At 37.4% G+C, this 24,232-nt stretch overlaps 3 protein-coding genes across 4 annotated transcripts; 2 read left to right on the top strand and 1 right to left on the bottom strand.

Moving 5' to 3' along the window:
* Positions 1 to 2,351: 2,351 nt before the first annotated feature.
* Positions 2,352 to 6,982, top strand: LOC143575463 (putative LRR receptor-like serine/threonine-protein kinase At1g63430; the record flags this gene model as incomplete). The annotated part of the gene is made up of 10 exons (XM_077059839.1): positions 2,352 to 2,539; positions 2,611 to 2,682; positions 2,768 to 2,911; positions 2,989 to 3,225; positions 3,930 to 3,994; positions 4,072 to 4,532; positions 4,994 to 5,126; positions 5,269 to 5,426; positions 5,506 to 5,721; positions 6,577 to 6,982. Coding segments are annotated over 10 exons (1,920 nt in total), but the record flags the coding sequence as incomplete, so codon positions are not given.
* Positions 6,983 to 7,018: 36 nt separating this feature from the next.
* On the bottom strand, positions 7,019 to 8,613 carry LOC143575467 ((+)-neomenthol dehydrogenase-like). Its single transcript, XM_077059844.1, has 5 exons — positions 8,600 to 8,613; positions 8,224 to 8,479; positions 8,064 to 8,138; positions 7,516 to 7,698; positions 7,019 to 7,441 (listed from the first exon to the last, which is right to left on the bottom strand). Exons 1-5 carry the CDS (start codon positions 8,611 to 8,613, stop codon positions 7,064 to 7,066), a joined length of 906 nt encoding a protein of 301 aa, XP_076915959.1. The 3' UTR covers positions 7,019 to 7,063.
* Positions 8,614 to 19,218: 10,605 nt separating this feature from the next.
* Positions 19,219 to 21,355, top strand: LOC143575466 (uncharacterized). Of its 2 annotated transcripts, XR_013142762.1 has the most exons (3): positions 19,219 to 20,652; positions 21,018 to 21,087; positions 21,118 to 21,355. XR_013142762.1 is itself a non-coding variant. In XM_077059843.1 (2 exons), the coding sequence occupies exons 1-2, from the start codon at positions 20,153 to 20,155 to the stop codon at positions 21,133 to 21,135; spliced, it is 618 nt and encodes a 205-aa protein (XP_076915958.1). In that variant the 5' UTR covers positions 19,219 to 20,152; the 3' UTR covers positions 21,136 to 21,355. The 2 variants fall into 2 exon arrangements, 1 of the variants encoding a protein (XP_076915958.1); XM_077059843.1 differs by having other exon boundaries at positions 21,018 to 21,355.
* The last annotated feature ends 2,877 nt before the right edge of the window (positions 21,356 to 24,232 follow it).

Below are 24,232 nucleotides of genomic sequence, written 5' to 3'. Positions count from 1 at the left end.
TTGATGTAGCCCATTTGATATCTTCGTATTCGAGAATCAACATCGGAACTTCTCCAAGAGGTTCCTTTCGATACTCTGCGCACAGAAGCGATATTGAACATCACTTATTGTCATTTCTCAATTGATGATACTTCATTTAGCTACTTAATAAGATAAGAAGATCCAAGAAAAGATCAAATAACGGAAGGCGGAAGGTCGATTAGGAAAGGAGCTTTTCAAATCAAAGAATTCGTTGATTACGAAGCCTTCTTTCAGATAAGTTGTTTATAAAAAAACTCCTTAACTCATTAACTCAGGATCGGTAAAGGCCTAGCGACAATATTTAACAAACTCATTTCATTTCACAACATCGAAAATGTCACATAACAATATTCAAGAGATAGTCAATACAAAATATAACAAATATAGCAAATCAAATATTGTTCATTTTTGTTAATAACTTAAAGGTCTTGACATTCGTTTTCACCACAAGCATCGTATCAACCGAGATGTAAACCTGTAACATTTCATAAAATAAAGTTTGTCAACACAAAGGTTGGCGAGCAATTCATAAGTTTGAGCAACAATAGTATTTAGTAAAAAAAGCCACAAAACTAGTATACGAAACAATAAATAAGAGCTATAAACTTGGATAAAATAGTTATCGCGAACAAGTTAGCGACACCCAACTATAAGGGGATGCCAAATAGTTTAGGATTTTATAGTTATCGTTAATTGCATTACGTTAACGACACCTTACCATGAGGGGTTTCCAAATGGTATAGGATTTATAGTTCCACCATCCAAAAGCGATAAACACATAGACAAATAAGCATAGAACACCAAATTGAGATATTATTCAAGTAAAGTATACAACAACGTTTGTGGTTTAAGACCCAAGTATAAAACATTTAGTTTAGATAAGATGAAATGTCACCCCCAAAGCAAAATATAGAAAACGGGGTATGAAGTTACTCACATTCAAGTAATAAACTTGAAAGATTGATTATTTGGAGATTTTCCGGAACGACGAATTTAACATATGAAGCCTAAATAAAAGAAAGTCTTGGATTTAGAAAGGTTGTCTTGAAGATAAAATAATTGTTGCAAAAAGTAAACAAATAAATTTCAAGGTTTATAATGTAACTATTTAAGAATTTATAATAATAACCCTTTAAAAATGTAAGTTTGCTCGAAACCGGGTTAAAGTATCTAACCTTAATATTTACTTAACCTATGTTAAGTAATAAGCTGAGAAAATGCTAAATGCAAGTTCCTTTGGGACAAAGATACTAAAACGGGTCTTTAACGAGTGTTTGGGTTGTTGGTTCGGGTGTTGATAATTGGCCAAACCCAAAGTCAACTTTCCAAAATAATGAATGTTATGAGATAACTCAATAAAACTTTATAAGACTTAACCAAGTATGTAGATCTATTGTTTTAAATCTAACAACGTACGTTAAGCGAGTATTCAATTTTGTCGGTCCAAACTATGTTATGAGATCAAGTTGGATCCAACATTTCCAAGTACTTAAGAAAATAACTGAAATCATTTTATAAACTATTTTTAGAGAAATATACAAGTCTTGATTGCTAAAAAAACACACTTGTGTGTCTTAAGCGAGTAAAAATCGGATTGGTTCGTTTTCCATCTCACAATATGTTCCTTGATGGTTTCCACATACCCAAATATCATAGATCTTGTATAATAATTTATAAATGAAAAATATTTAAGTTTTACAACTAAAAAGTTAACAACAAGTCTTTTAAGCAAAAGTTTCAGTTTGGTTCGGTTTCCATCTCCCAACGAGTTCATAGATGGTTTCCACATGCTTAATATCAAAGAACTTGTAAAAATGATTTTTGAACCTCGAATCTAACATTAAACATGCTTAAACAACTATTTTAACAAAACTAGTAAAAAGTTCGGTTCATGGTTTGGACTATTTACGGTTAAACCGAGGTTAGTCTCTACAAACCTCCACCATGAAACTTCATAAATATGACAAAAAAAAAACTAAAAAGAGTAGATGTTAGTCATGGTTAGTATGTGCAAACAAGTTATGTGTGTGTATATATATCAAGAACACGAAGTCCTCCATGAAGCCTTGCCTTACGAGGTCCGAAACATAGCCAACCGGAGTCGGAGAAGTAACTACCAAAGGAAACAGGGGTGTGTATTATATATATGTTGTATCACCATATTCATGTGTTAGTAATGTTAGATGAACAAGTTAGAATGAAAGACAATGGTTAGTTTGACTTGAGAAGTCAAACCTTCAAGAATACATAATAAATAACAGACTTTTAATCTATGGAGTTTTAGAGAGAATTTTTTATGTTTAATGTTAATTTTTTCAAGAACCTTTTAGGGGAAAGTTATGATTTTTAACGAAAAAAATGTAACCCAATTCTTGATTCTTGCAGCTCATGCTTTAATTTCATTCAAAGAAGGTATTGTTGAAGACCCATTTTTGGTTTTATCTGACTGGAATGTCTTTGACTCAGATATTTGTAACTGGCTTGGTGTAACATGTTCTGGAAATCAAGTTACAAAACTGTAAGAAAAGTTATTATTTTTTATTTTTTATAACAAAATTTTTTTAGGGTTTCAAATTTTTTGTTTTGCAGTAATATTTCTGGTTCTTCCATTATGGGTTTTATTGCTGAAGAAGTCTTTCAGCTCTCTGCCTTACAAGAATTGTAATCTTTTATTCCTTGTATTATATCTCACCTTAAAAGATTTTAAAGAAAACGAAAACCGAACGGTAAATTGTATTTGATGTAGGATTTTACATGGAAACAAACTCATTGGTTCAATACCTATGTCAATTGGGTCATTAAAGTACCTCAGGGTCCTAGATTTGGGGAAAAACGAGCTTTCCGGGCCGATTCCTGCTGAAATCAGTAATTTAGTTAGCATCATTACAATGTAAGTCATAATGTTGTTTTAATTTATATGAAGTGATCAAGCTTGTGTTTTTTGATAACGGGTTTATGTTGGTACAGAAATCTGGAATCAAACGGGCTAACGGGCCAATTGCCTTTAAAACTTGGTAATCTTCAAAACCTTCAAGATCTTCGGTTAGACAGGAATAGATTTCATGGAACAATTCCCGGTGCTTATGCAAATTCATCGGGTGAGAATAAACGAGGGTTTTGTTGTTTATCGCGTTTAAAGTTTGCAGATTTGTCGTATAATTTTCTCACCGGGCAGATACCGAAGTGCTTGGAATATCTTCCAAGGTATTCATCCTTTCTTTCGTGTGGAATTGTCGGTTTTGACCTGTTTATTGTTAATGGTCGGTTTGGTTGTGAATTATCTCAAAGGTCAAATCATGAAGCTTACCTGATGGCGGGAATAGGTAAAACTGGTTAAAAGCTATCTCAAAGTCTATTATAACAGGATAATAAAATGTTTGCGTGTCAACTTGACACGGTCCCTTTGACCCTACTTAAACATGATCTGTTTCGGCTCGAACCTGTTTTGACCCGTTACCATACCCATCTAGGGGTGTCGATTGTTTCATGTTGGCGGGTTGACTTGTTAAACCCGAACACGACCTATGTTTTTATTCTGTAAAAAATATCAACCCTAACCCGCACACTTAAAATCATGTAACCCGAACACGACTGGTTTAACCCGTTTATCGAAACGTGTCAAGCAGGTTGGCGGGTGATAACCAAGTTGTAAACTTGTTAATGTAGTTGGTGGGTTGTAAAAAAATGGTTAAACGGTTCATAAACCGGTTAGTGGGTCAACTTGTCTAACTAAACAGGTTAAACAGGTGATCCCGAACACAAACCATTTAATTAAACAGGCCAACCCGGACACAAACCATTTTCTAAACGGGTTAGATATGCCAACGCAAAACCTAACTGACCGAATCGTATTAGACGTTGTGAGTGGGCATGTAACTAATCGTTGTCACAAAATTTGATCTTTGCAGGATCGCCTTTCGTGGAAACTGCCTAAACTATAAAGATATCAAGCAACAGGCTCACGAACAATGTGGTATGTTTGCATAAAATTTTAAAAACATTTCTTGTACATTTACAAAAATAAATTTGATGTCCGTTTACTTAAAACAGCTCTTGTTCCACCCGCAAACGCCCATAACAACCGACCCACAAGAATCCAACCCTCTAAAAATAAAGCCACCAACCCGGCCCGTGACTCAAAACCTGCATGGCATTTAGCCGTTGAGGTTGTGACAGGTGTAATGGTGGGGTCTCTTGTTCTTATTGCCATTTTCACATTCGTTTTGAGATGCAAAAGCAAACCTTCGATTTTGAGTATGTGGAATAAATCCACAAGATATAAAGATCATATGGCGGTCTATGTTGATTCTAAGATGTTGATTGGTGTGACAAAATATAGCCGACAAGAACTCGAGGTTGCTTGTGAGGATTTTAGCAACATTATTGGTTCTTCATCGGATAGTTTAGTTTACAAAGGAATTATGAAAGGCGGTCCCAAGATTGCGGTTATATCTCTTTGCATTAAAGAAGAGCATTGGACCGGTTATCTTGAGCTCTATTATCAGAAAGAGGTGAATGTTAACAAATAAATATAATATCCTATTGCATTCTTATGAACCCGATGTTATCGTTAGTTCGTTATTTATGGGTGTACCAAACCAAAAACCGAAATATTGGTTTTTGAGTTTTTGAAAACCGTTTGTTTTAGTTTCTTTAGTTTTTGGTTTGGGTTCGGTTTTTTCAGTTTACATTTTGGGCTTGAAATTTATGCGCAGGAAAAGATTGGCCCAAAATCATGAATTTGGGCCTAACACTATGGGCCTAAATTTTTTTGTTATATAATATGATTAGTTTAATTATTATATGTTTGAGCGTAGAATATTTGGGTTACACTATTAATTACATTCTTACAAAGTACTTAACATTCAAAATAAAAACCGAAAATCTATAATTTGAATAACACATTCAAATAAAAAGATTTGATCGATCCATTCAAACAAATATTAATCGACTAAATTGTTCTGCTATTCAGGTTGCTGATTTGGCAAGGCTAAACCATGAAAACACGGGGAAATTGCTCGGATATTGTATAGATAGTAGCCCATTTACAAGAATGTTAGTTTTTGAATATGCATCAAATGGAACATTATATGAGCATCTCCATTGTAAGTCCACTTTATTCTATGTATGTCAAAATACATACTTTTTGGTTCGGGTCGAAATGGGGCGGGCCAGGCTGGGTGGGTTGGCCGGAAGTACACTTTGTTTCTTTTCTAATAAAGCATAGTGCTTTCTATTTGATCACAGATGAAGAAGGGTGCCACCTAAGTTGGTCAAGAAGAATGAATATTATTATAGGCATAGCTAAACGGTTGAGGTATCTTCACACAGAGATCGACCCACCATTTACTATATCCGAGTTAAACTCGAGTGCAGTGTATCTTACTGAAGATTTTTCACCAAAGGTAACTTTAGTAACACATTTGTTTGAATATTATGTAGATCTTTTAACGTTTTTATTAAAAAAAAAAATCTATCTTGAAGCTTGTTGATTTTGAAAGTTGGAAAACGATTGTGACGCGATCAGAAAATAGCGCTCATTCGATTAGCCATGAAGGTGATATTTGTGTTCTTCCGGGCTCATTTGAAGAACGCCATTTGGATATTCAGGGTAACATTTACTCTTTTGGAGTTCTTCTTTTGGAGATTGTTAGTGGACGGCCTTCGTTCTGCAAGGACAAAGGTTACCTTGTAGATTGGGTAAGACGGTTCTTTATGATTATAAGACACAAAATTATTCAGTTTTTTTGTTGTTATATTGAACCAGCTTAATAAACGGGTCGTGCTTGGGTTAATCTGTTTAACCCATTTAATTAAACAGGTTGACCCGTCAACCTGTTTACGACGAGTTTAACCCATTTGTTACAACCCACCAACCCGATTAACACATTTACAACTTGATTACTACACACCAACTCTTTTGCCACGTTTTGATAAATGGGTTAAATGTGCCATGTTCAGGATACATGTTTAATTAAACGGTTCGTGTTTGGGTTGACATGTTTAACCCGCTTAATTGACCAGAATGACCCGCCAACCACTTTAATTGAACTTGTAGACCCGCCAACTAGTTTACGACCTGTTTAACCAATTTATTAACCAATCATATTAACTCGTATAAAATCAAGCACTACCCGTCAAACCGTTTGCCAATTTTTGATAAATCGGTTACGCGGGTCGAGGTTATGTGTTTAACCTGTTTACTTAAACGGTCATCTTCAGGTTGACCAGCAACTCGTTTACGACCCATTTAACCAATTTATTACAATCGATCAACCTGATTAAAACATTTACAATTGCTTACTGTTTTCCAACCCGTTTGCCACGTTTAGATAATGGGTTAAATAGGTCGTGTTTGTGTCACATATTGAACTCATTTAATTATGTGAGTCAGGTTCGGCTTACACAATTTTATGCGTGTTTGGGTTAGGGTTTATGTTTTTGACAAGAATATCGGCTGAACGGTTCAAACCACCAACCTAATACGATTGACACGCCATTTAACATTATTTCCATTTGCAAATCGAAAATATTGAATAGAACTTGTTGAAACAGGCGAAAGATTATATTGAAAATCAAGAACAAATGGGTTCAGTTGTGGATCCTGCACTGAAGTATTATAAGGATGAGGATTTGAAAGTGATTTGTGAAGTGGTTTCTATGTGTATTCATTTAAAGCCCCGAGATCATATATCGATGAAAGATCTGTGCGCCATGTTGGAAAACAAAATCGACGCGTCATCTTCTGCAGAGATGAAGGCGTCTTCAGTCACTTGGGCCGAGCTCATGCTCTCCCCTTGACCCGAGTCATATAACTTACATCATTGTAGATTCTTCTTATATACTGACATTATACTAGGACGCGTTTAGGATTCTTGTGTTGTCCTTGATCGTACTCATTTGAGTTTTCGTATCAAGATTAACTATATTGTTATTATATCTAATAACTTATGCAATGTTAAAACGTCGTTTCTTATTGAAAGAAAAAACCACCACATTTGCATGGAGGAAGAAATGACCAAAAATACATTACATACGTGTTTCAAAAGGTCGTTTCTTCCATCTGAAAGAAGAAACGACCAGTAGGACCCTCATCGGGCACCAAAGCAAGCCGAACAGGACCTCTAGCTCCTTCCTCAACCGTGTACGTCCCTTTATTAAAGGTCATGTCTGTCTTTGTAAAACCAGGATTAACCGCGTTTATACGAAATGATGGATACTTTTTTGCAAGTATCTGAGTGTACGCGTTAATAATGGCTTTGGAAACAATATAAGCTGATATTGTTGCATTCCACCCTTTTTCTTCCAACAAACCATCTTTCACATCTTGCAGAAATCCGGTCACAACCTCATCCAAGACCTCATCCGTGAGCCAACCAACGTCGCTAAGCTTTTGACTCACACGGTCGTCTTTAATATGCTACAAAACACCATTATGAAGCTTGATCAATCTATCTGATGAGAGTGTGATAACGAGAAGAGACCGTATGTTACCTCAAGTTTCCCTGCTCCGGAGGAAACATTAACGATCCTTGGAGAAGAGGACTGACTGAGATATGGCAAGAGAGCTTCGGTGACGTGTTTGGTTCCGTAATAGTTTGTTTGGATGCAGTTTTCAGCGGTTTCATATGTTTGTGACGTTACTTGCTTTGCCAAATACGTCTTCAAGCTTGTATCCTGTACCAATAACTTTTCTTGATCAAAAGTAGGGAAGTTTTTTATACAAAGGTGATTCGAGAGTTAACAGACTCATACTTGAACCAACTAGATGCCTAGATACAAGCAAAACTGGGTAGAAAATGATCTAGCTTAAAAAAGGACATAACTTGAGCTACGTTTGGAGTTACGGGGCCCATAAGCAATGGATGAAAAGGTCTCTGAATGACCCAAATCATGTTATAAACTGCCGATCCCAGCTGTCAGACCCGAATTTCATCGTTTATAGCCCCGAAATAAATAAAATTGTTTTATCTTTTATGCTTCCGCTCTACGTCAGTTATTAAGTAACATGACTGAGTTGATTGAAAGAAAGAAAGACCAACCTCACCGGGCTGAAGTTTCAAGCTCGTAACCAACCCTTCATCGACGATGACCCCATTGACCCCCGCGTTGTTCACCTATCTCAAGATTTATAACCAACATCATTTTCCTCTCATATTGAACAAAAATTACAAAATCTTAATTTGCTAACATAAACCTTACCAATATATCGAGTTTTCCAAACTGAGTACCGATGAAATCTGCCAACGATGTGATACTAGCAGGATCCGTGACATCAAGCTGTCGGAAAACAAAGGCGCTTTCAGCCAAACCTGAGGTTTTGAGATTGTGAAGAGCCTGGAGGCCCTTTTGTTCATCTCTTGCTGTCACTACAACAAGAATATCATCACTAGAAGAAGCTAGTTGTCTGCATATCTCGAAACCAATACCTTTGTTTCCTCCTGTAACAACCGCTATCCTAAACTCGATTCAAACATCACATTGTTAGTTACTAAATAAAGGATTATGTCATATTAAGAACTAGAAACAAAAACATGAAGAAAACAATGAAATAGGAATATTATCAAAGAGAGTTGACCTTTTTGAGGCCATATGTTTTATGTTTTGTTATCTAGATTATAAGTTTTGATGATTTTGTTTGTGTATGATGATTTATATATTGAAAAGAGTTGGCATATATTGATGTACAATGAATTGAAGTACTTTTGACGGAAATCACTAGATGATATTATATCTTACGGTGAAGCCTATATGAAATTTGTATTTATTTGAGTTTTTAATAGTTTTCTTGTTATCATTTTGCATAGTATAATAGAAATACCAAATTAGTAGATGAAATCAACTCTGTTGTAATGTTCTATTATTAGTTTATATAAAATAGAAACTCTTAGTTTCAGAATATTAATATTTGTTACTGTTGGAAAATTTGGTGAAAAAGTGTTTTTTGTCACAAGTATAAAAGTGTAATTACTCATCAACTTTGAAAATAAATATCATCTAATTAGTATAAATTAGAAGTTTGGTGCCACAAACTCAAAGTGTGTTATTTTTGTTTTTATATATGTAATAAGAGTTTTGTCTCTAAACATATATGTTGGTGTTAATTGGATGGTTGTGATGATTGTGGTAAGTGTTTCTTCAAGATTGGAACTAGGGATCAAATCTCTAATGGAGCAAAAAGTTGGTTATTTTTTAGTATAAGTGTGTTACTTATGATTTTGGTTATTATTTTTTCAAGTGTATCACTTATGTTTATGTAAACGTGAGAACTGTTTATCAAATTAATTTTGGTATGGCCGGATGATAAGTGAAACCGATCGAATTCGCGTATGATAATCGTGTTTTGTTTTAGTTTCGGTACCGCAACGAACTTAACGAAAAAGAACGCCAATTTTTGTTTTGGTTTTAGTTTCGATACCGTAACGAACGTGACGAGGACCGACCAAATTTGTGTAGACTCATCACCTCAACACTCGTGATCGACAACACTTGAGTTTTATCAATTCCCGAGTTTTACTAACCGACGTCACCTCATTGGTCAACCTCAATTTTTATATTATTTTGTTTTATTTTTTTGTTTCAGTTTCGATATCATAATGCACGTAACCAAAACTGACAATTTGCGTGCACTTACCACCTGCTTTGGTTTTACCACCGTCTGGATTTTACCAAACTGTCTCGGCGCAACGCGCCGGGCAAAACACTCGTTTATATATAAATGTGGTTAGTATAAGTATTAATTATTTCATTTTTATTTTATGTGAGAGCTTCACAGCAGACTAAGCCGTGTTTAAAACGAAGTTAAGCTAAGATAAATGAAATATTGATTCTTGAGGTTGGATGTTTGAATCTATTAACTCCAATAAAATAATTGAAACTTGTCTCACATAGAAGGATAGACAAAACCTTGAAAGGTTTGTAAGGGAGAACACTCTATGTTATCAACATATGTTGCAAGGGCTTCGCAATATGTGCGATTAGCGCTGTGATGGCACATGTTGCACATCTCACACTTGCATTAGTTCAAGCTACCTTCATGTTCTTAAATGAACACTAACCTCGTTAATGTTTTGGACTAAAAATGTTATCAACATATGTTGCAAGGGCTTCGCAATATGTGCGATTAGCGCTGTGATGGCACATGTTGCACATCTCACACTTGCATTAGTTCAAGCTACCTTCATGTTCTTAAATGAACACTAACCTCGTTAATGTTTTGGACTAAAAATGTCATTCAAATTAGTTGAGAGGGTGAAAAAGAAAATTAAATTGTTTAACATATATCAAATTTTTCTCCAACCCACCCTAGATCAAGCATCACCACTCCATCCTCATCTATTACCACCACCACTACACCTCTGGTTCAACACGAACCCATCTACAACGTATCGATTCGAAGTAATTCTTTACTCGCCGGAAAATGAGTTGCAGGTTTCCGGTGAACACCATATCCATCATTTCACCGCCCACCGCCCCAAAACCGTAACCCCGCCCCCCGCCACCACCAGTGTCTCACCCAGCCACCTTCCGGGATCTTTTTTGTGCCGGAAAAACGAGTTGCAGGTTTCCGGTGAGCACCATCTTCATCATATCTCCACCGGTACACAATCTTCATGATCTCCATCACCTTTTTACACTTCTGAACCATCTCTATTTTCTGAAAGACGAGATAGCTGGAAAACTCAAATTCGCCAGAAAAAACGATGTCACCGAAAATGGAGGTTGTTGAGGTTTTACAATTACCACCGTCCCCGTCTTGTCGTTGTATTGGGAGTTCGTCGAAGAACAGGGAAGCCAAACCAGATCGTCACCGGAAAACATGGCAGACCATATTTCTCCCTCTCATCGACCAATCTCTTTCTCTCTCTGGTAGCTTATGTGTGTTAAAAATAAAAATTCTATTTTACCCCCTCAACTAATTTGAATGACATTTTTAGTACAAAACATTAACGAAGTTAGTGTTCCTTTAGACGGAGAGTTATAAGGAAATATGATGAAAGTTGGAAATGGTAGGCGACAAATCAAAAATTTGGAAAACAAGTATTAAAAACCAATATCTGTTTTTTAAATTTCAGGTTATATCGGTCAGGACCTACGACGTCCGGTTTTTATCGACAAAATAAATAATCGTTTTAAATACAAAAATTTTACACATGTTAATCAACCGAATTCACCTTATCCGCAACACGACTAACGACAGATCAGACCTGCCCCGTCCCGGTAAAACATCAGTTACTTTTGATATAAAGGCTATCTCTGTGGCCATGGATGAAGATGCAGACGAAGTTAAATTCGTTCCGTTTCAGTATTATTAACCCTAGACTTGTTCTTCAAATTGGGGATGAATGAATTTGTACCTTTCTACCTGTAAGTATCATCGTAATTGTCTATGATTTTAATAGCTGCTCATCATCATTACCAGTATATTAGTATTATCAATTTACCATTCAAAATGATGTGACAAATGCTACTTAGAAAGCAGGTACGTAGATATTGCCTGAAATTTTTATTAAACCATATAATTGTTAGTATGTCTGTATATAATGTGACAACATACCAGATTTTAAGTAGACAACTGTGCCAACACTTGTATCTATTGCTTTGACAATGACACACACACAAGCCGCTTAGGTGACCACATAAACGCCTTCTTTTTTTCTCTCCTGCTATTGATTGATAACTGTATCGGATTTTGTATGAATAGTGTTATTCTACTCTATCCAATAAACAATAACATATGTTTACATGAATATGTTAATAATCCCTATAGATTTTACTTTGAAGTTGAATGCAAATTCCTGGAACTGGTTCTAGAACTATTTCCACTTATAGTTATTAAGTTCAAATGGAACTCGATTTAAGCTGAATGCTTCAAATGGATCACAAGGGGTGAGCATTGACATTGTTGGTTCGGTTATTGGCTAAAACCGAACCAATGACTGATGTTTCAGTTTCTAGATTATCATAACAGATCGGCTTGGTTAGTTCAACTATTGGAGAAGATTATTTGATTGGACGAGGGTGGATCCAAGCTAATTTCAGTTAGTAAATATATGTTATATTGTGGACAAATAACATATTAACAATCCTTCTAGTTTATAAAGAAGAATAAGCAATAACTAAAATTATGTTATTTATAAGTATATTTTCTGACTTATAATATATTATCTATAAAATAATTAAAAAAGAATTATAAAGTTAGTTTTAAGACCTATCTTTATATTTACACTTTTGTCCACCACTGGACTAGAACTCTCTAACCACATTGGGAGGAACACCACTATTTACATACCTGATACATACTCGGTTCCAACATGGGTGGGTCAAGGCAGTTAATTAAGTGGGAATATGAAGAGGAAACGTTTAGGGAAATAAATGTTGCAATTATTATCCCAATTAGGTCTATATAAGTGTTCATGCTTTAGTTTATGGATATCCATGTTTATGATATAAAAATATCGGGGTTTAATGACCTTGTGTTTGGAGAATTGCCATCTCGAATCGGGTCAGCCATCCTTTAATTTCTTGTTTAAGTTTTGGGGCTCTATTATTTGGTTCCATTGCCGGGAATCACGATGGTGCATGCCCGGAATTACCAGAAGGAAGGTAATGATGGTAGCAGTATTACATCCGATCAAATCGCCACCCAATTGGCAGCCATCGCTACCAAGCTCGACGCCATAGTCTCCCAAATGAGGGGTGATGTTGCAGAAATCAAATCCGTGATGTTTGGAACACGCCTCCCGTGCAACAATCAAGATCTGGTCAACGAAAAAATCCCAGACAACAACCCTAGCATTGACGAAGATCGATTTGAGCAAGTTTTAGATCTTCAATCGAAGACCGGAGATCTGTCTAAACATGTTTCAGATGTTCAATCGAAGATTGAAGATCAGTCTTTGGGTGTTAAATTGAAGATCGGAGGTGGTATTCCATTGCAGGTCAGAGAAGATTTGGAAACAAAACAAAATCAGATAAAAATTCAGGCCTACCTAAGACATCATGAACTGATCACTTTTGAGGTTGGGGATGTGGACTTTCCACATCAGCCCCATAGATGTCTTGAAAAATTGTCATCCAGGTTTTTCGGTCCTAATCACATCATTCCAAAGACGGATCAGTCTCGGATTCATCAGGTTTACCGTGTAGCCCTGTTGAAATACGCATGGGTTCGAGTCCCAACAACATTTATAAGTTCCTCCCCACCGATTATCCAAGATTGGGAAACCGATCTTCAACTTCATTGAGTTCTAAACAGTCGCGGAGTCCAGAAAGCCGGTAAACCTACAACTGAATGGCTAATCGCTTGGCTATCAAATCGAAACGAGAGTGACAATAATATGCCACGTTCTATGAAGTGGGTCAATGAAACGTATGCGGCTACAATTGAATGGATGATCGCTTGGCAAAACTATTATCGAATTTCCGACTTGAGGACAAGTCGATTTTCCGGGTTGGAAGTATTGATACGAACCCGTTCGGATTCAAGAGAGTTGACGGGTCCAAGGATAATGAAGAGCTAAAGGAAGTTGAATGGTCTAAGTAACCGCTTCGATAATTACTACAATTATGTCTATTTATATGTTTGTGTTTTAGGTAATAGATCATCCATGTTTATGATATAAAAATATTAGGGTTTAATAATGTTGAGTTTGGAGAATTGCCATCTCGAATCGGCTAACCGGAGACTAGCCCATATCGAATCGGGTCAACTATCCTTTAATTTCTTGTTTAAGTTTTGGGGTTCTATCAATACCACTAGGCTACAAACCCTTGGGTGGTTTTATTTTGTTAACTCGATTACATGTATTACCATAAATAAACTATGAATCCTTTTATAAAATTTCATAACCAGATCACTGGTTTCTCAATTATTTGGTTTTTCTGCTCACCCCTATTAATTATTCAAGATAACTTTGTAATTTTGATATCTAACTAATAAGGAACGGGATGAACAGATTGTATATATTGAATGTAAATAGGATTGAAATTAGATTGATAGATAATAGGAAGGGAATTGTTTAATTGAAAGTAAAGGAATTACAAGGAAAGAGCAAAAAGTGATAAGGACATATAACAATTTCCAGGGTCACACCCTCTCTCTTGGCACGTGCCAGAGCCTACTCAATCTTAACAAAATTCATGAATGAGTAATCATAATATTCCCCTCCTATTTATAATGCTTTCTCCTCAAGATAACTATTAGCCACTTTTCACTTTGCCCCTTCGAGAATAGACAAGTAACTCTTTGGAACCAACCCGATTTGTATCATTTCCCACCCCTTCAAAATCAGTCTTGTCCCCAAGATTGAAATCAGGAAATTGAGTTTTAACCCATTCACATCCTCCCACGAAGCATCGTCCACCGTATGACCCTGCCACTACACTAACCATTGCTCTACCAAATCTGATCCATCCCAAACATCACGAGTGGCCAACACAGAATGAGGTAGCAAATGCGGAGAATCTGCCATATCTAATTCAGGAGGAAGAACAACCTCAACTGGACACGAGACCACCTTTTTAACAGAGAAACATGGAAAACAGGGTGGATTTTAGAAGTAACAGGAAGAAGCAATTTATAGGCCACAGGCCCAACCTTGTCCACAATCTGAAATGGCCCAAAAAATTTTGCTGCTAACTTCTGGTGAATTCGACTAGCAACTGAAAGTTGTCGATACGGTTTCAATTTAACATACACCCATTCACCTGTAGCGAATTGCACATCACGCCGTTTTTTGTCCGCCTGAAGCTTCATAGACCCTTGAGCGTTAGAAAGATGAAGTTTAAGTTGTCTTAAAGCTTCGTCACGGTCTTGTAGTTCCCTTGCAACAGATTCAACACGAATGATACCCAGAATACATTGGAACACCGAAGGAGGACGCCTGCCATAGACCGTCTCAAAAGGGGTCGTACCCGTGGACGCATGAAATGTTGTGTTATACCAAAATTCCGCCCATGGCAACCAACCTGACCACGTTTTAGGCTGATCAACTGCAAAGCACCGTAAATACGATTCCACACAACAGTTGATAACTTCAGTTTGACCGTCCGATTCCAAGTGATAAGCGGAACTCATTTGAAGTTGAGTACCCATGGATCGAAAGATTTCTTGCCAAAATTTACTTAAAAATAAAGGGTCCCGATCACTCACAATAGATTTAGGAATTCCATGAAGACGAATGATTTCCTTAATAAAAACCTCAGCCACAGATTTGGCAGTATATGGATGTTTTAAAAGGATAAAATGAGCATATTTCGATAAACGATCCACCACTACGAGAATAACCGTGTAACCTTTCGAAGGTGGCAGCCCCACAATAAAATCCATGGAGAGATCTTCCCAGACGACATCGGGAATAGGCAACGGTTGTAAAAGGCCCCCGGGTAGCACAGAACTAGCTTTACACCGCTGACACGTGTCACATTCCCGAATAAACTGCTTAATAGTGGTTGTCATTCCCGGCCAATAAACATTTGCAGCTAAGCGTCGATACGTACGATAAAAACCCAAATGACCACCTGAGGCAGTAACATGAAACTCATGAAGAAGAGCAGGAATGAACTTAGAGTTACGGGAAATGACCACCCGATCTTGATAAAATAACACGTTGTTTTTTACTGAATATCCCACACAAGTATCCGGTGTAGCCAAACATTTAGCAAGTAACTTTTGAATTTCAGCATCTTGTTTAGCCTCATTCAATAATAAGGCCCCCTGTAGCCAAACTGGAGAGGAGATAGCTTGAAGAAGTTGTCCCGACTCTGCTAGACGAGATAAAGCATCAGCTGCACGATTTTCGCGGCCCGGTTTATATTGAATGTCGAAATCGTAACCCAACAGTTTCACCACCCAATTCTGTTGATCATAGGATGACACACGTTGTTGGAGGAGGAACTTTAAACTCTTCTGATCGGTGCACACCGTGAACGTAGAACCCAATAAATATGGCCGCCAATGTTGGACAGCCAAAACCAACGCCATGAGCTCCCGTTCATAAGCTGATTTGGACAGATTACGATCGCTCATGGCCTTGCTAAAGTAGGCGATCGGCCTTTTATGCTGCATTAAAACAGCCCCAATACCACAGCCCGAAGCATCACATTCTACTACAAAAGGAAGAGAGAAATCAGGAAGAGCAAGAACCGGAGCCGAGACTAAAGCTTGCTTGAGCAATTCGAAAGCATGTTGAGCTGATGAAGACCATAAAAATGAATCTTTTTTTGTTAAATCGGTTAAAGGCCGAGCGATGGCACCGTAATTCTTGACAAATTTCCGATAATAACCGGTTAATCCCAAAAAACCACGTAGATCTTTCAAGGTTTGTGGAACCGGCCAATCCAAAACAGCAGACACCTTCTTGGGATCCATGGCAACTCCCTTGGCATCAATGATGTGACCCAAATAGTTTATAGAACGTTGACCAAAACTGCACTTTTCCGGATTCGCTTTAAACTGATGCACAAGTAAAATCTGAAAAATCTCCATCACGTCCTTCAAATGATCCTCCCAAGAGGAACTGTGAACAAGAATATCATCAAAAAAATATAACCACTTTGTGCCGTAAAAGTGGACGAAAAATGTCATCACCGCTTGGAAGGTAGCCACGGCATGACTAAGTACTCGTAGTGACCGTCATGAGTATGAAAAGCAGTTTTCTCAATACTATCAGGCCGCATACGGATCTGATTATAACCAGATTTAAGATCTAGTTTAGAAAAATAGGTTGACCCATGAAGCTCATCGAGTAGTTCATCAACAACCGGAATAGGATATTTGTTAGGAATGGTTGCGGTGTTTAAAGCACGGTAACAACACAAATTCGCCAAGAATTATCCTTCTTGCGTACCAAAATAACAGGGCTAGAAAAAGCACTCTTGCTTGGTCTAATCATTTCCATACCTGCTGGACTTGTCTTTCAATTTCTGTTTTCTGGACATGTGGATTGCGATAAGTGCGTACACAAATCGGGTCAGAGGTGGATAATTGAATGCTATGATAGTGAGAGCGGACCGGGGGAAGAGAAGTAGGTGGAAGAAAAATCTCAGCAAATTGTTGAATGAGTGAAGATAAAGCAGATTGTTGAGAGGTGGTGAGTGGAGGTGGAGCCGAAGAAAGTTGGTTATCCGAAGAAGAAACCAAAGTACCCTCCATAAAGAGCCACTGATGTAGTGCTGTGAAAGCCGAAGAACCGGCTTGCAGGCTGTGTAACTGAACCGAAACACCCTCATAAGTAAAACGCATCCAAGAGTGTTGCCAATCGTGGACAACTTCCCCCAAAGATTTTAACCATTCTAAACCCAATATGAAATCCAAAAGACCAGTATCAAAGACCAACGCATTGATAGTGAAAGAACACGGGCCGATAGTAACCTGAAGAGAGACACACCGCTCCGAGACAAACACAAAATGACCATCCCCCAATTTAATTTTGATGCCACTAAACTTCTAAGAAGATAAACCCAATGCCTCCACTAAACGTCTAGAAATAAAATTGTGGGAAGCTCCACTATCCACCAATAAACAAATGGAAAAACCCATCAAAGTACCTTTCAATTTCATTGTCGCAGAGAGTGCAATAGAAGCCAATGAACCCACAAATTCTAACCCATTACATGTACCCACAACACCATCCGTATCAACATCAGAAGGTGAAGACGGTTCAGCTTGTAACAAACATTGATCTCCAAGTGGGATGTCGTCCTCATCATCCCCTAACAACAACACCCGCAATCTACCCTCTGGACACTTATGTGTGGGCCCATACTGTTGGCCACATCGGAAACACAACCCTTTCTTTCGACGGTCTTCCCATTCCGTTCGTGAAAGAGATCGAACCCCACGATCACGTGGAGAGCCCTGCCCATTATCAGTCATTGGAAAAGGAAGTTTAGGGCTTAACACAGATCGGGGAGATTCCAACTTAGGAAAAGAGACCCGCTCACCAACTTTGGGAGAAAAGAAAGACCGAGATTCAGATCGGCCTTGTGGCCCCTCCTTAAGCCCGAACGTTCGACTACCCGTTGGGTTGAGATATCGAAAACGACCCAAAGAAGACTGACCCGACCCCGGGCGAAGCATCAACTCAACGTCTTTAGCCAAGTACATGGCGTCCAAACGTGATTGAGGGCGGTGGAGATGAACCCACTTTTTCACATCATCTTTTAAACCCGCAACAAAATACCCAATCGACTGTGATTCCGGCAGTCGTGGAACCAAAGAGAGAAGATATTCAAAATCATCTATATAATCATAAATGGAATCGCCCTGATTGATTGTAGCTAATTGCTCAAACGGGTTTTGTATTACTAAACCACTAAAATGCTGAAGCAATTCTGATTGGAAATCAATCCAAGAAATGGTAGGACGGATTTGCGTTATAATCGTAAACCAATGATGCGCTACCTCAATCATACTCAAACGAACCAAACGCAATCGAGCATCCTCAGTTGTGTGATTCATATCAAAATACAAATTGGCTTTCTGAATCCACCCCTGTGGATCAAAACCAGAAAATTCAAGGAGTTTTACCTTTTTGACAGCCCACGAAACAGAATCAGAGGTATCCAACATATCAGATCTAGGATGGGAGCCGGAAAACGTGAATTCTCCACCAGAGGTGCCAGATCCCGACGACTCACCCACAGTCTTCTTCTCTTGCTTTGACATCCAGGCGAGAACGACCTTACGAAATTCACCAGATTCCAGTCGATCTGTCTCTAGAGCCGCTAACGAAGTACGCATATCAGCTACATCAGTTTGCAACTGCTTGATTTGAGCATCTTGATTATCCAACCGAGAATTTGTTCGAGTTTCCATGGAAAAGAGAAAAAACGGAGATGAAAGAAACAATCGGCAGGTCAAGGCAGGTCGGACCAATAATAAGGAACGAGATGAACAGATTGTATATATTGAATGTAAATAGGATTGAAATTAGATTGATAGATAATAAGAAGGGAATTGTTTAATTGAAAGTAAAGGAATTACAAGGAAAGAGAAAAAAAGTGATAAGGACAGATAACAATTTCCAGGGTCACACCCTCAGAGCCTACTCAATCTAAACAAAATTCATGAATGAGTAATCATAATATTCCCCTCCTATTTATAATGCTTTCTCCTCAAAATAACTATTAGCCACTTTTCACTTTGCCCCTTCGAGAATAGACAAGTAACTCTTTGGAACCAACCCGATTTATATCACTAACTCATTAATGCTATTTACTATCCGCAAACTCTATATAAATAACCTACCCCAATTGCTTTCGGATCATCGAATCGGATATATCTACTTCCAAAACCCTAAAATCATAGTTGCCTATCACCACCACATACAAATTTTCAATGGCAGCAGGTAACCGATCTCTGATTGAGCTCCCAATAGTCAATCTGGAAGACATTCTTACAAAGGTGCCTTTGCCATCTCTCTTTGCTTGCTGCGCTGTGTCAAAATCTTTGTTGGAACTCATACGAAACGATTCTGAATTTGCACCAGTACATCTTGCAAATTCAGAACCCCAGTTACTGCTTCAATCTTCATGTATTCGCTTGATTGATTTGGATACCATATCTGCTTCGCGGGTTGAAGTTAAGCCCAATCTCAACAACCCATTAGATGGCTTTCAAATAAAAGATTCTAGTAACGGGTTAATTCTGTTGGAGCGTATGGATTCGCGTGATGATTCTCACTGTTGTATGATATACAATCCTGTTACAGGTGAATACACATTGCTTCCCAATATTGTAGCTTGTTGCACAAGTATTGTGTCCTGGTTCTTTTACTGTCCAGAAACAAATCAATTTGAAGTTTTGTGCACATTTTTCCCGGTGAAACCCGTTTCAGATGTTTCATCTGTGGAATCGGATGTATCTTCAGATTCAGATTCTGATTCGGATATGAATCCAGATGTTGTTTCCGATCATGAAATTAGCTCAGAGGGTTAAGATCTTGATACTGGGTCAGAGGATCAAGCGCCTTATTCAGATTCTGATCCGGATTTTGTGCATATAGAAAGTAATGCAATTGGGGAGATATATGTTAAGGGTCACGACTCATGGGAGTCCCTTGGCATTTTACCCTTCCGTCCCTATACTTTTTACAGTCCATGCCACTTGGAAAAAACTATTCATTGGATGTGCACGGACAAGGCTGTTTCAAATCTCATAGTTTTCTTCAACTTCGAGACACATAAATTTGGGGAAATTTCGGGCCCGGCCCATGTGAGGAAGGGTCATGGATATCGATATAGTATAAAACTAGCCCTGGTTGTTATTGGTAACCGTCTTTCAATCATTGATGGTTTTACAAAGCGGTCAAAGGTTAGTGTTTGGGTGATGAAGGAATATGGCGTGGAAGATTCATGGAGTAGAGAATATGTGATAGACGATCTTGCTTGGGCTTTCCTCACCCTCCTCTGGAATAGTACTCTAACATGCAGAAACAATGGGGAATTAGTGATAGTGACTGGTCTTGGTTTTCTTTTGTTTTATGACTTGAATAAGAAGAAAGGTAGAGTTGTAAATCATCCGCCACTTGATCTTGAATGGAGGGCATTGATGCATACTCCTAGCTTCATTTCGTTAAAGGATGTTATGAGTGATAGCAAACTGAAAGTGGTAAATGTTGCACCAAGGTATGAATATTTTCACTACTTTCCTCTTAATTTTGTGTGGGTCGGGTTGGGTGATTGGTGAACTAGGTTGACTCAAAAACGAGTTTTAAGAAAAATGAGTTTTGAGTCAAAACATAGATTTAAAAAAGTGTCAGTTTGGATCCGTTTTAATAACAAGCTTTATAAGAGTGGCCCGTTGTACTATTTGAGTATACCACTATACCCAAATTGATACGTTATTAGATTTGAGTTAACCCAAATGAACTGACATGCAATTTATTTTGCTTGTAATAATTAACCCATTCTTTGTTGATTGGGCCATAATTACCATCCCTAATTGTTGTTTTATTTTATAAAAAGTATATTCTTTTTTTATTATTATACAGGCTTGCTGATCCAGTGTTGATCCCGGATAACTATCTAGAGATAGCAACAAGTTTCTCACAGGAGGCTGAGGCGGAGGCGGAGGCGGAGGTAGAGGCTGAGGCTGAGACTGCAAGTTGAGAAATGGGATGTTGTTGACCTGACCATTGCCAGCTGATCTGACTAGTTTCATGGCGGCTTGCTCATGCGGTCAAGTGGTTCAATCCTAGTATTTTAGTTTTATACCATTGTGTAACTTTTTATCTGTTGTACTAATGTAGTGTTAAAATGTATGATGACCAATTTTATGGTTCCTGTGCTAGTCCTTCGTTTATCAATTATCAGTAGTAGTTTGGTATCATCTTAGTTTACATTTTGTTTTGTGATGTTATTTCTAAGTGTTTTTGTTGATATAATTTTTGTCGGGTTAGATTGGGCTGTGTCGTGGGCATATGTTATTAATTGGTTTCTTATCGTCAGATATGTTAATGGTCCATTTCTGCCGGCTTCATATGCGTATCTCATGGATATTTTGGAATGGTTCTGAAATATTTAAGTGTTGGTATGATTACATGGCAGGAAGCTAAAACTTTGAACTACTTTTGAGCCATTTCAACCTGATGAGAATTTGTTTCTTGGTGAACTTTTGGTGGGTGATAATTAGAGGGCCATACAATACTTCGTCATTCTTCTATCCACGTGAGACAGTTTGTTAAAGACTATTAGTGTATAAAAGTTTATAACAATGTTACTGATATGTGATAGTAGAGTGAACTTATGCAGCCGTTTACCACTGTCACTATTGTTATTATATGCACCACTAATTATGCTACTATGAAATACTTTTATTGTGTGTAGTTTATGCTGCACAAGTGGTGTGCTACATTTCATCTCCCCTTACAAGTATAAATGTTAGCATTTTCATGTCTATACTTTATGTGACAGATGTTTCTAATTGTTGTGTATCCATTTTATAAGAAAATATGTGTTAATAATTTCAATAGATTTGACTTAAAAGATGAATGCATCAAATGTCTAGAACTAAAATATACATGTTCTGCTTTCTGTAACTGTTTCTGTTAAGAAACTATGCATTATCTGTTCTTATTTTCAGAATAAATATTATATTCAGATGTCATTTTAGAATAAATGTATAGGTTTTTAATTCTATTTTCACTAATCTGTTATGTGCTGTTTTATCCAGGTTAATCACTTGCTATGTTCTGTTTTAAATTTTAATCACCTGTTATGTAACTTATCTTCTATTTTCTGTTTTGTGTGTCCTGTTTAGATTATAGACTATTATTTATGTTCTTCTTAAGAATATTTTAAGTGTGCTCCAACTTCTAAGTATGTTTTTATGTTTACTCTATGTGATTATTGTGTTGTATTTATGTTCTATGCATATGTGTTTGTGTTTATGATTGATTGACAAGTTGAATGACCTAACTTTGCTTGTTCTTGGTGGCCGTCTTTCAATCTTTGACCGTTTGACTTTTGTTTGGGTAATGAAGGAATATGAAAGTCAAACCTTCTTTCTGCAGCCGTTACAGTGGAGATCATGGATGTCGTTTTGTGCGGGGCTAACCTCTCATTACCTTTGTCTCCTATGCGTAGCCGTTGTGGTCCCACGCGTACTGTCTGTACAGGTGGCTTCGCCCTGATGGTGCATTTTTCTGCAGCATTTAGGTACAGATAGTGGTCATGGTTGTACCTTCTCTTGCATGATGTTTTGGACGTATTCATCTAGGTTTGCGCACTTACAGGCGTGTTCCTCTTATGATACTTAATTAACCAGTTCGGATCCGTGTCGGACCCAGATCCCGGACCATATCTCTTAAGTTATATTTTGTTTTTTGACTTGTTAATGAAGAAGGGTAGAATTGTAATTCACCCACCACTTGAAACTGTATGAAGTGTAGTGATGCATGTTACTAGCTTCATGTCATTGAGGGATGTTATGACTGGTAGCAACTTGGAAGTGGTAAATGTGTCATCTGCATTGTTTTAGATAGAAGCATGTTAATTTTTTTTATAAAAAAGATATGTTTTTTATCGTAGAGGTTTGCTGATCCGGGGTTGAGCCCACTTAATTAACGATCTTGTGTTAGCAGTAACTTTCTGAAAGTAGGTTGAGACTGCAAGATGTAAGTCGAATAGAAACCAAAAATCGACACAATGTATAGCCTCATATGTTTGGTTTCTTAGTTTACATTTTGTTCTGTTTTGCTGAGTTGATGCTTGGGTCTTTCATCTTTGTTGGTAGAATGGCAGCAACGACATGTTGAGTTGTCATTGTAAGATAGATATAGTTCGCATTCGTTGATGTTGGGTCATATGTATTGAAGTGTTAACAGTCCGCTTTAGTCCGTTTGGATAACAAAGCAAACCGGTTGGGTGGACTGGAGTTTGGACAGACTAAAATGGTTTGTCGGTTTGAGCTATCTTCTTGTGTAAATTGTTAAGCCTCCTTTCAAACATGGACATTCTACCTCCACTCAACATTAATGCTCCGTCACGCTTTCATCCATTATGGAAAATTCCCCGTAGTTGCTTATTGCAAGATGGTCATGGCTGATTATCCTCTGGACCATCTACTGATCATCGTCTTTGTGAGCTATTATCTCACCAACTAGCTAATCAGATGCGAGCCCTTTAGACGGATTCCTCCTTTTGCTTCCAAGTCTACAGTGAAATATGAATATTATCAAAGAGAGTTGATGACCTTTTTGAGGCCACATGTACTATTTTTTTACTATCTAGAATTTAAGTTTATGATGATTCTATGTGTGTAAATACACTGACACATGCATTATACATGCATACATACATATTGATTGATTTATATATATATATATATATATATATATATATATATATATATATATATATATATATGTTGTTGAAAAGAGTTGGCATATATTGATGTACAATGAATTGAAGTACTTTTGACGGCAATCACTAGATGAGATTATATCTTACGGAGAAGCCTATGTAATTTGCATTTATTTGTGTTTTTATAGTTTTCTTGTTATCATTTTGCATAGTTAAATCTCGGTAACAAATTAGTGGACGAAATCAACTCCAATTATGAATATGCGAATTAACAAATTTCACGATTGACATGTTTTACAATTAAACGGAATAAATCAAAATCGTGAAAATTGGGGGAAAAAGAATCGCCAATGCTACAATTGAGGCTTCATGAGAAATTTGGGTTCGAGAGTTGGACACATTG

This window comes from Bidens hawaiensis, unplaced genomic scaffold, assembly GCF_021521415.1.
Source record: "Bidens hawaiensis isolate Kalapana, Puna unplaced genomic scaffold, B.hawaiensis_p1.1 tig00027518_1, whole genome shotgun sequence".
Taxonomy (NCBI): Eukaryota; Viridiplantae; Streptophyta; class Magnoliopsida; order Asterales; family Asteraceae; genus Bidens; species Bidens hawaiensis.
The sequence above is the reverse complement of the archived record's forward strand: the minus strand, read 5'-3'. Positions and strand labels throughout refer to the sequence as shown.